General features: G+C 33.2%; 1 protein-coding gene across 1 annotated transcript in view; it reads left to right on the forward strand.

Moving 5' to 3' along the window:
- Positions 1 to 12,981, forward strand: part of Sema3d (semaphorin 3D) — a 173,456-nt gene that overhangs the window by 140,727 nt on the left and 19,748 nt on the right. Inside the window, exons 12-15 of the mRNA XM_046464198.2 lie at positions 4,889 to 5,111; positions 7,692 to 7,780; positions 9,982 to 10,023; positions 12,814 to 12,971. Of these exons, the coding sequence (XP_046320154.1) occupies positions 4,889 to 5,111; positions 7,692 to 7,780; positions 9,982 to 10,023; positions 12,814 to 12,971 (512 nt within the window). The remainder of the gene's footprint in view (positions 1 to 4,888; positions 5,112 to 7,691; positions 7,781 to 9,981; positions 10,024 to 12,813; positions 12,972 to 12,981) is intronic.

The raw sequence follows: 12,981 nt of genomic DNA on the forward strand, positions 1-12,981 counted from the left end.
AGACATAGACCTACTCAGAGACCTGGCATATTCACCTGGGCTAGAAAGATCTTTTTCACTTTTACATATTGGGGCATCACTGAGTCTTACTTGAGGCAAATTTGTGGTTTTGTCATGCAAAATCAAACCCTTAAGGGGTTCTCATAGGATAAAAATAACACAATGTTGAGAATGATCTACACAGCAGACTGGATATATGTAATGGTGCTTCAACAAGAAATTTTATGGAGAATTTTCAACTTTTACCCTGGTTTATATTCACAACAGCCAGGATTTGAGGTAAACATGGAATCCACAATAGTAAGAGATGCATATGGAACCCACAAGTTCAAAATTCTTTGGCATTCTGTTTTTCTCAGAGTACAGGCTCCATCTAAACTATTCGGCGTAAGCTTTGGCCTAGTCCCATCATACATTCTTTCACTAGAGAGCTGATGGCTCTCAGAATTTTATGTCTTTATTAAATTAATGAAGATCCAAAATTGTCAGAAGATTGATTACAAGTTGTGCTGTTCCCATTAAGAATTGTCCTTTTTACTGTAGTAAAGAGATATCTGACTTCCAAATATAGGTTAACTGGCCAAAGAAAAACATGTAATTCAAGATGTATATAATGAAACCTCCTCTTGATTTCTACAGTTTGGTGAGACTGCGATAGTCTTACCAAAGGAAACTGAGAAATACGGCATATGACGGAAGTATTCCCTCAGTGTCTTGACCCATCCCCTCCTTTGTACATCTGAAGAATATGGTTAACATTGTGTTGTTGTTTGTTTCATTTTGTTTTAAGGCTTTAAGGGCTTTCCTAGTTAACTTAAAAATCTGTAGAAAACTTTGGGGAAATTGCATTTTTATAGATTACTTATGCCTCTTCATCATATTGTCAGCTTTATTTCCCCCTTAATATCTGTTCAATTGCACTGCCTTCTATTGGATAGCAAACCACCATTTCCTTGTCACTACCTCTCTCAAATTACTAGAGATAACTCTAAATCCTTTCTTTCCAGGGATTTAGCTCTAGAAGACAGTAGCAGAGACAGAACTAAACTTGGAGCATCCTGAGTCTCAGTTCTTAAAACTGGTTACACTGACAGTGCCTGACAAAACATCCCTGTCAGTCCTCTGTATCTAGATCTAGGCTTCATTTCTCCAAAACGATGAGAGCAAGCCTGGTTTGGGGGCACAAGCCTGTAATCCCAACAACTGGGAAGCAGAGGCAGGAGGATTAAAAATTTAAGGTCAGCCTCAGCAATTTAGCAAGGCTCTAAGCAATTTATCAAGACCCTGTCTCAAAATAAATAATACAAAGAGCTGGGGATGTGGCTCAGTGGTTAAGCACCCTTGCATAAATTGATAAGAACCAACTTGTTTCTTCACATGAATTAACCTTTCCAACTGGATATCAGGTTTTTATTTCCATAGGCCAACTATTGCTTTTGAAACGAAGTTCTTCAAATCATAGTCTACTTATTATGTTTACTAGTGTTTTGCTTTTTCTGGTGTAGAAATTCCAGGAAGTGAAAGGAATCTTAAAAACAGAGGGGGAGTGATTTACCTCTGCACTTCTATCTCTGGCCTTTCTATCCCTGACCTTTCTATCTCTGATATTTAAGACAGGATCCTTCCTTTCCCATATCTGTTATAGGCCAACTCTCTGATAATCACAGTGATCAGGCGGCACTTACTGAATTTGCATTTTTACATTATAAATATGAATCAGACTTCCTTTACATACCATTCATTAAATATTCAGTTTAGTTTCCCCAGTTTGCTGAAAATGAATGCCTGGTTCAGTCTTTCTTTGTGCCATGTCTTCGCTCACATTAGTCATTCCTCTGATCTGTTTAAAGAGAAACTGCAACCTGTTGAGAATAGCCTGAAGCAGCAGGGGGAGAAAACTTTTAACAGCTGTCTGGTGCCTTGCCAAGGGGCAAAGTTCTCTCATTGGATAAAAACCATTTTTCTTCTCTTATCCATTGCTTCCCACTCCACTCCTAAAGGCCCTATACAAACACAAGGATTTGCCAAGCATAACAGGATCACACCTAGCCAGCTGTGGCAGCCAGCCATGGAGATAGGCGCTGAACCAGGCTCATTGCTGTTGTGTTTACCCTTTCATCTCAGGTTTTTCTAGGCAGGTTCTTTTTTTCTCAGATCTTGTGATGGTATTAATGTTTCCAGCAAGATACTGGCATTTTTTTTTTTTTTTTACATTTAGCTAATCTTCTCCTTTCTTTTTAAATTTTTTTCTCTCCCCTCAAATTTTAAGTTGTCTTACAGTTTTTCAAAATAGTAGAGACACAGATAAATTACCTGAGTTATTTCTTCTACACACAAGATCTAAAGTGATGGAAATTAGGTAAAGTTAGAAAACTGTGAGCAGACATGAAAAAGACCCTGTATGGGATATTCAGCTAGACTATGTGAATAGCCAGGGATTAAAAGGACAGACACAGAGAAAAACTTATGAGATTTTCAATACCCAGATGTATAGCTGCAATAGGAAAATTTTCTAGGAATTTTTAAAGGAAGATAAATAACTGAATATGGCATCTGCATTACATGGAATGTTTCCCTATACTTCATGTTTTTCCTTTATGGAATTTTCATTTCTACTTTATTCTTACCTAAATACATTGCTTGGCATCTCGTTATTTTAAATCTGTGCACTGCACAGCTATATGATATCAAAGCAAAAATTCCACTGGATTGAATGTACTAAAATAACAATGTTTGGTTCATACTGTACTATCTTGAACCTCAGGGAGTAACTCTCTCAAATCACTTTCATTTGTGCAAGCAGAGTGATGCGGACCTGAGAGATCACACATAGCAACGGAGAGGAGAGGATAAGGATCTCATCCAAACACTGGCAGCAGGCCATGAGCAAAAACTGCCCCAAGAAAATGATATTTCCAAAGATCATTTTATGATAGTGGATAAAAACCAGGTTTTCTTTCCTTTTTTTTAACCCTTATATTTTATTACACATTTATTATATTTTGTCAGAGGCAAGGACTGAGGAAAATTGTCATACTTCTTTCTTAACTAAAGGTTTCCATCTTCATTCATCTGTACTTTCTTACCTTAAATTCTAATTATTTAAAATGTGATATCAAAAATTGTGGCTTGTATGTCATGATATTATTTCTTTTCAAATTTTGACTACTGAGTAACCATAGCTACAAAGTCAAAAGAGATTTTTTTGCTCTTAAGTTGGAAGGTTCTTTCAAAAATGTAATATAAGCAAAATCTTGCTTTTGCTTTGATTTTAATGATAACCAATCAAATTGAACCACAGGCATTATAAGCTGTAAGTCTACTGTGAGTGGCCTTTGACTAAGCCTCAAACATGCAGCCTGTAATTGGCCAAGAGCTTTGTATTATTTGAGCTTCATATCCACTCTGATTCTCTGCTTAATCTATTTAATACACGGTTCCTTCCATTATCAAGTTGACAGATTCCACTTGGCTGAAGGCTAAGTTTCAGAAAAAAATGACCAAACACACAGACTTTCATTTTTAGACCAACATCCAGTTAAGGATATCTAAATAAGTACCAAATGGCTAATGAACTAGGACATTTCTAATCCTTTTGTTACAGACCTGGGACAAATAAAGAGATGTCAATAAAGGATTAGTTTCTTTAGACATTCAAGATTTGGTGAACCATAGATATTCTTAAATTAATTGAAGAAAATCATTAACACTTATTTTAGTACAACTTAGATATATCTTATAATTTAAAAAGAGACATTATGGTTTCATGCATATGAAGTTTGGGGTCAGGGTCATAAATTATGAAATCTTCAGGATCTACAGCTCCTTAAGAATGAACTTTAGACAAGTGGCATGTTTTTGGAGCCCTGATGGGATTATAGTGAGTGCCTAGTAGAAATGGCTGAGATCAATGTTTCAACTCAAAAAGAAAACTAAAAAAGAAAAGGAAAAATTTTCATATAAATTTTCTCTAATGTTTCTCATTTCTTCTATTTACCTGTATCAATTAACTATAATTTCCCTTCCAAAAAATTTGTTAGTTCATTAATAATTCAAATGATTAACACTATTATTCTATAAGATAACTTACTAAATTATAATATTTTGAAATATACATTAGATTTAGGATATAAGTTAGGATACATTTTCTGAAAAACAGTCAAATTGTAAATTGATATCCTTATTTTTGGATAAAGGTACATGAAATTCATTAAATTTGTACCAAGCTGGACTTTTAAATTTTTACCACCAGGGGGCAGATTACGCTAGCTATTTATTTAGTAGATTCTCAAAGTGACACAAGGGGCAATTTTAGAAGGGGAAAATTCTCCAAGGATTTCTTCACAGATTCTTTAGTGGAAGAACTGTTGAATTTCCCAATATAACTTTCACACCAGTTATAATAAAGCTAGATAATTATTATTCCAAATTATTAAACTGCTTTCTAAAGTATTTTTGTGACCTGTTGATTTGTTCCTTTTGTTGTTAATAGACATGGTTTCAATTGAACTAAAATCTTAACTTTATTCAAGGGACACTGAATATTATGATTTTCCATATATTCACATGTTTAACAGTTTAACATTTATTTCAACCTAAATTCCAAGTATCTTCATTAGAAACAATATTCTTTATAAGAATCAATAGTGTGTATAAAGAGTTCACTATGGAAAAATTTAGAAAATATAGATATAATTTAGAATATTTTTGAAGTGTAAAATGGGATTTAAATATATTAGGTGTCCACTACACTTATTTACAGGTGTATTTGGATATGATTCCATATCATTCCTTCAATATTATCCATGATATATCTTAAAAGCTTCATTAGAATCAAGTGTAAATTTCTTAGGTACATAAATGGTGTCTCATTTACATTTCTTTTTAGTGCCCAAGCAAAACCTATGACCCACTGGTTAAATCCACCCGAGATTTCCCAGATGATGTCATCAGTTTCATAAAGCGGCACCCTGTGATGTACAAGGCAGTATACCCTGTTGCAGGAGGACCAACCTTCAAGCGAATCAATGTGGATTACAGACTGACTCAGATAGTGGTGGATCATGTCATTGCAGAAGACGGCCAATATGATGTAATGTTTCTTGGAACAGGTGAGTTCAAACTAGACTAAGCTTTCTTTCAAAGGAATTTTTCATTGTCTGATAAAGAAAGCAAAATCTTCAAAATTATTTATTGGTCAAAATAAAAATGAATAATTATTAGACCATACCTTGTCAGTGTTTCTTAAAATTATTTAACACATGCTTTTAATTGATACTATAAACATCTGCTGTACTATGCAAGATTAAAAAATATATTTGTATCTTGTGGTTGCAATGGGCCTAATATAGATTAGGTGCTCAAGACATATTTGTTGAATGACCATGGACTAAAATTAAATTAATAGAGCAAAGCAATTTATTTTCCAACTTTACCTTTCCCTCTCTCACCAGGGTATCTGATAAGCTCTACCCCAAGGACTCTCAGTTTGAGAACTACTGGCTTAGTTGACTTAATATGGCTTTTCAAAAACATTAATCATTATTTTGTAAAGACTTTAAGCAGAAATTTCTTAGAGATTATTTTTTCTGTTCTTGAATTTTGTAGATTAAAATAAATTTTGTGGACTCTCATTCTTGAAGATCATCTTATTTATTTATTTTGCTAACTCAGTAATTACAAAATGAGTTAAATGTATTGTTTGCAGGAGACACTACATTTTTGATGAGTCTCCAAAATAGGAAAAAATATTATCTAATAATACTTTTTTTATTGTGAATTCTAATGGCAGTAATGATAGTATGTATCATTAAAGTAAAAATGTTGCATTTTAGTCACTAGGTTATCTAATATATTGAGCATTTCATAAATAAATAGAGATTAATAGGTTTTTTGACAAACAGACATTTTTATTGGAATAGTTTTTTTTTTTTTTTAAGTGTGTAAAACAATTTTAGAATTATTTGGTTTTTAAAACCAAATTGGTTTTGTAGAAGCTAGGTTTCTTAGGAAGCATTTGAGTGATAAATTATTAAAGTGCTTTCTAAGGTATTTTTGTGACCTGTTGATTTGTTCCTTTTTGTTTTTAATAAACATGGTTTCAATTGAACTGAAATCTTAACTTCAAGCACAATTGTCAAACATGATCATGTTACAGATGGCAATTTTAAGATCCATATAAATAAGGAGTGTTCTCAAGACTGCATAGATGGCTGTTTAAGGGGTCAGAATTTGAAATAATGAGTCTGTTATTACTTCTCATGAGTCTGACATTTAATTTGCTCTGTTCATCTAAAGCTCATTCCTAGCTTTTTAACAGTTCAATGTGATAAACGTCATTCAGCCACTAGGTGGTACTACCTAACTTTAACTAAAATTATGGCAATGTTAAAATAGTCAATTTGACACTTAAAGTGTATAGTTAATATATTTCAAAGATTGCATAGTCATTGACAAACAATATGAAATATCACAGGCTATTTGTGCATATAGTAACATTATTACATATGCCCTTATTCTTCAATGCCTGCGCTCAGTTTAATGACATTTGTTTTATATAAATTAATTAAAGTGGTATTTTTTTCCTTTTTCTAAAGTAGTCTTTTGAATATCTCTCTGAACTAGCATACCACCACATAGAACTGCAATATAAGATGATGTACTTAAGATATGTTTTCTAAACATCAGATTTTGTTTTACATTGTTAGTTTTGTATTGTCTTTTAAGTTGAATTAAAATAATTTAAAATAAAACTTTAATTTTTGCCATATTAACAATGGTTATAAAGGTAGAATATATTTGAAGAGATGTAGTTTCCCTCATGTAGACTGGATATAATAGGTATTCAATAAATATTTACTGCATAGAGATCACTATGTAGAAGTAAAACTAGTTTTTTTAATGTACTTTAGAATCTTAAATTAAGATCTAAAATATGTGATTCATCTCTGTTATCATTTTAAGCAATACTTAAATTAGGCACATATATTTCTTTTGTTAAGAATATGCACTAAAATGTCAGGTGTGGTGGCTCATGCCTGTAATACCAATGATTCTGGAGGCTGGGATTATTTGTATATTATTTGTAATTATTTTATATAGCTCATTTAAAAAAGTTATGAAACAAACTTTCTTGCATAACATTTTTATTTTATGAATTTTCTTAAATCTTTGACATCTGCTATTATTTGTCAATTAGTAAATACAGACAGGTAATAAATGAATATAGATATTAGATAAACTATTTTTGATGCTTTTTTTCATTTGATAGATTTTATGTTCAAGGAGCGTCACAAATTCAAAGCCAACCTCAGCAATTTAGGGAGGCCCTAAACAACTTAGCAGGATCCCATCTCAAAATAAAAAAAGGGCTGGTGATGTGGCTCAGTTCAATCCATAATACCAAAAAAAAAAAAAAAGAAAGAAAGAAAAATAAACAATATGCACTGATATATATATATATATATATATATATATATATATATATAAATAATCTGTTTATAAAATTTTGTTCTTTTAGCTAAAAGCTATCATGTTTCTTAAGGGCAAAACAATATACATTAGCCTTCATGTTTAATCTGATTTCTTGAAAAACATTTAAAGAAAAGTGAGACAAGCAATTTGATGGTTTCTAGGAATATACTTAATATTGAAATAGAAATGGCAGGATTATAAATTATATATTTTTTCAGACATTGGAACTGTCCTAAAAGTTGTCAGCATTTCAAAGGAGAAGTGGAATATGGAAGAGGTGGTACTGGAGGAGTTGCAGATATTTAAGGTAAGGCTTAGTCCAGAGTTGCAGGGGGAAGAGAGGGTGAAACTGCATACTCCTTGCTATAGGGCACTCTTTAATACATCATCACTTTTGCTGGAAAGTCTTTGAAATCAGTTTCCTTCTTTTTCTTTTCCCTAAGCATTGAAAAGAGTTTTATAAGCAACTAAGAATGGGCCTTACCTTCCTCTGTAGAATACCACTGATTGAGAGCTCCTGGGATTGCCTCTCATTACTGCATTCTCTAAGCATATAGTCAGACAAATTGCCACATTAAATGAAAGCCTGGGGTCTCTTTTACTATCCAGATGCTTTTCTACTTTATAAATTTCACGTTGCAATTTTTCCCCAATTGAATTTGAGAAAACTGGAAGAGAATATAAATCATATATCCCTGCTTTTCTGTAAGGAAAATTTTAAAAATATGTTACATGATAGTAAGTCTTCCTGTATGCCAAAGTCCTGACCCTCTCCCCAACCCTCATAATTAGTAGATCTAGAAGAATTCTCCAGATTATGTGAATGTCTTTGACTTTTAACAATGAAATTGAATTGTGATATTCTTTGTAGAGCCTCAATGAAGTTTAATTTAAAAGTATTTCCTGAAAATACCATTAGAAATGAAATTGTATTTCTTGGAAATGCTTTTTTTAAATATTCTGGATTTTTAATAACATTTTTGTTCAAAAAAACTTCCTTAAAAACTGTTTCCCTGTAAACATCTATGACTTTAAAGGAGAGAAGAGCCCTCCACTGTGAGGGGCTCAAGTTAATTAACATGCTGGGTTCCACAGATCCTGTTTACATTGTGATGATAATAGTGGTCAAGAAGTTAACAAGAACAAGACCTGCTATCTGGCCTCTACCAAAACAAAATCTTGGGTGGTTCCTAAGGGAAAGGCTGATGTCAAATATAAGGGTGAACCCAGAGGCCTAAATAAAGTCCCTACAATACACAAGCATATCAGAACACATTTATTCACAGAAAACAGTGGCTGTAAGACACTAGTCAAGAGGAATTCTTTGGCTTCACTGTGAAGTTAAACAATGCCATGGTTTGTTCTCTCTCTCTCTGTTTTCTTTTATTCCCCCTCTTTTTATTTTTTTTTTTCCCCATGGCCCAACAAGAATTTATTTGTATGATAATAAAGTGGATCCCTGTTAAATAATTCCCCCTTTTCCTTTCAAAGGATAGTGAGCCTTTGATTCTAGGATCCTCTATCCCTGGTAGATTCTGAACTCTGCACATTCTTGTGGAGGGTGCAGGGGAGAATAGAGAATCAAGAGTTGTCCCATCCACTCACATCCCTTTGACCCTGTGTATGCCCATTCCCCCTCTTTTTAAAAAAGCATGTTTATTGAGGTATAATTTATGTTAAAAATATATATAATTAATACACATTATTTAATGACTTTGGCCACGTTGTATAAATCATTAAAAAAAAGTTATGAAACAAACTTTCTTGCTTAACATTTTTATTTTATGAATTTTCTTAAATCTTTGACATCTGCTACTATTTGTCAACTAGTAAATACAGACAGGTAATAAATGAAAATAAATAGAATATAGATAATAGGTAAACTATTTTTAATCCTTTTTTCATTTGATAGCTTTTATGTTCAAGTTTCTGATTCTACTTTGCATGCATACAACCGTATTCTCTACATATAAAACAGGCTCTAGTTCATATCATGAAATTGTGTGCATTGACATCTTGTAGTGTTACATAAAGAATATGGCCATCTACAAGGAGTACTATAGCTTTTCAGAACTCTGCTACTTGAACAAGTGTTTGAATGACTGATCTAAGTAAGAGCAGAAAGAGGTAATAAATAATTATGGAGATGTTCTTGTCAACACTAGTTTGAATTATATGGAAACAGTTAAGATAAGCAGATTTAAAAGAAGTAGAAAACTTGTGAGTAACTGGGAACAATTTTCAGTACAGAAGGCTTCTTCATAAATTTAGTTTGTTTTTCTTTAAGAAGATACTTTAAAATAATTAGTTTCCTCATTTCTGTTAAGGTAGATTCACTACACATTGGAAAAAGATAGCAAACAGAATCCAGACTTTGACTTCAGTAAATACATATATATATATATATATATATATATATATATATATATATATATAATAAAACAACATATTGACTAATATAAAATCATATTATGGTTATGTTTATTGATGTTTACTTTCTATTTTCAGCACCCATCAATCATCTTGAGCATGGAGTTATCTTTAAAGCAGGTACTTTCTCTTTTTGGTGTAAAAAATATTTTAAAAAGTAATAAGTTGTGTGAATGAATGTTGATTTGAAGAATACATTGGAATAGGAAGATAAACTGCAGATAATTTAGAAAGTTTCAGATTATTTGTTTCTCAAACTATTGATTAGAAACCATTGTTCCAACCTTGCCTTGGAAGAGTAGAGACAAAGTTCACTTATTGAACTATATTTTATATTCTACATTCTCGCCTTCCTTTTGGCTCTTAAAAATTGAGCTCAGTTTTCTGGTGTCTTTCTGTCAAGTTCATAAGAAATATATGTAAAATGTTAGTTCTAACCATTAAAAAAGATTTTTAATTAGGGAGTGTAGGAGTTAGAATATGGACTGCAGTGGCAAATAGCCCAACAGTCAACTTTCATCACATTACTCAATATCTATCACTCAGATTCAATTTCCTCAACAGCAAAGTTGAAAAACCTTCTATGTTACTTGTGAGTTTAAATAGGATGCTGTAGGCTAATGTTTTAAACAGAGTAGCCTATTGTAAGTGTAGAGTTAATAGTAGCTATATATAATAATGATAATAATATAATGTAATTTCATAGCTCCCTGGTATGATATTTGAAATCCCAATTCATTTACAATTCAGACTTGCATTATTATTTCTATATGTACCCTCACGATTTAAGAAAATCATATGATTAACATGCTCAACATTAATATGTTGCTAAAATTGTCTTACTATACTCTGCCTAGTATGGCCGAGCAATTATTAGGGCAAGGTATAAATAGGTTTGTTCTTCAGATCTTTTCCATGAATTTGTTCATTCATTCAACCTTTATTTCTTGAAGGCCTACAAATGTGCTATAAGAGTACAAAAATCAATAAATGACATAACATAACTTCCGGAAGTTCATGGTAGAAACAAAGATGCATACTCAGATCACTGAGTAATAATGGAAAAATATACAAAGAAGGTAGCCTGAAATGAGCCAGAATGAGCAAGGGAAGATATCAAAAAGACATGTGACCTGAGCCATAAAGGATATTGTAGTAACCAGAAAAAATAAGAAAGGGGATGGGATAAAGGAGAATACCCCAAATAGAAAGGGAGAACATTTGTAAAGATGTGAAAAATAAGAGCCCATAGCTAATTCTAGTAAGTTTATGTACAAGTAGAGCAAGGACATGTGTGTTCAAGGGGGATGGAGGCTAGAAATGAATCTAAGTAAGCCAGGGTAAGATTAGGCACATTCTACATGTCCTCCCAAGATGGTTAACAATTTATCTTAAGGATGTGAAATCCATTAAAGATTTTAAGCAGGAGGGTGTCATGATAAGATTTTCTGTTTTAGAAGGATCAGTCTGGTGTGACAGTGTGAAAGATGGATTGGGTCCTATGATAGAAGTGGGAGTTGCTGGAAAAGAAGGCAGAAGTCAGCAGAATTAGTTAGGACACTTAAAAGTAATCCAGGAGAGAAATGATAAGGACCAATGCAAAGGCAGTGGTAGTGGAAAGGGAGAGGGAGAGAAGGAAGCAGATTAGAGGTTTCTATATGAGGGCATGGAAATGACCTGGTGACAGATGGTGTAAGAACGAAATCTCAGAGACAACTCCCAGGTTTCTGTCTTGCGTGCCTGGATGAGTGATGGTGTCTCTTGCCAAGGAAGGGCAGGTGGGTAGCTTTAGGGGAACTGCTATACTTTTGATTTGGCTGTTTTCAAGATACCTTTGAGTTTCCCATTAAAGGGGACATGAGAACAGAAAAGAAAGAAATCTGACATTTAATTCAAAGGAAGGAATCACAGAGGAGACAAACGTCTTAGGCAGAAATAAAGAGGAAGTATAGAAAAAAGTGCTGAAGAGAGTTTTGAGGAAGGTATGGTCACTGGTCTCAAATACTGAAGAGAATTTAAGTAAAATTGATAGTAAAGCCTGGCTGGTGCATTTAGTAACAAAAAAGGTTTAACTGAGAGCTTAATGAGCAGTAAATATGTAAGACACATTACTGATTGTGTGTGTTACTTATGTTAAGATCTATTTATAAGGGGTTTTCCCCTCTACTTAAAACCTGGAATGGTCCACTAGAGTTGACCATGAGTTCATTGACTGTATAGAGTCTGTGTGGAATTCCCCTCTTTCCCCTTCCACTACCACCACTGCAGACACTCAAATAAGTATACATGGTGAATGGTGCATCAATTTCAGGACTAATTTCCAAAAATATGAACTTATTTGCTTTTTTGTTTTTTCAGAATCCTACACTTTCATTTGTGATGTGGCATCTCTCAGCCTGCTTAGTGCTTTCTTTATACTGATACTAAATAACTTAGTTGCTCTCAGAGATCAATACTTCATTATCAAATGAAATAATTTAAAAATGGAATGAAGTTTTATTAATCTCTTCAGTTGTCTCTCATGTAAGGAACTGTGACAGAGAAAGTCCATCAGTTTTGTCTATAGCATCTGTGCTTGATATAAACTACCAATTCCTACTATTGAGAATTTGACATCTTAATTCCTCAGTCTAGCAGCTGTTTCTTTAACTTCTTAAATTACTGCCAAGCTTACTCTAGCTTTATAGAACACTGTGCAATACAGTATCAGCATCTTCAAACCACAGTCCTACCACGGAAAGAAGTAATTGACTTATTTTACTCTTCATTTACATTTCTGCACAAGTGTTTACAATGGTCAGGACACCCGGGGAAACAGATTTAGTGTTATTATGTGGTGTTCAAGAAGAGGAAGTTCATAAGACTCATCTGAAAGATGCTTATAATTCATTTGTTTTGCCTGATTTACAGCAACAATTGTACATTGGTTCCCGGGATGGATTGGTTCAGCTCTCCTTGCACAGATGTGACACTTATGGGAAAGCCTGTGCAGACTGCTGTCTTGCCAGAGACCCCTACTGTGCCTGGGATGGAAATGCATGCTCTCGATATGCACCCACTTCAAAGAGGTAAGTTATT

The sequence above is a fragment of the Marmota monax genome, unplaced genomic scaffold (assembly GCF_021218885.2).
Source record: "Marmota monax isolate L192 unplaced genomic scaffold, Marmota_monax_Labrador192_F-V1.1 WCK01_AAM20220418_F8-fsc00065, whole genome shotgun sequence".
NCBI lineage: Eukaryota > Metazoa > Chordata > Mammalia > Rodentia > Sciuridae > Marmota > Marmota monax.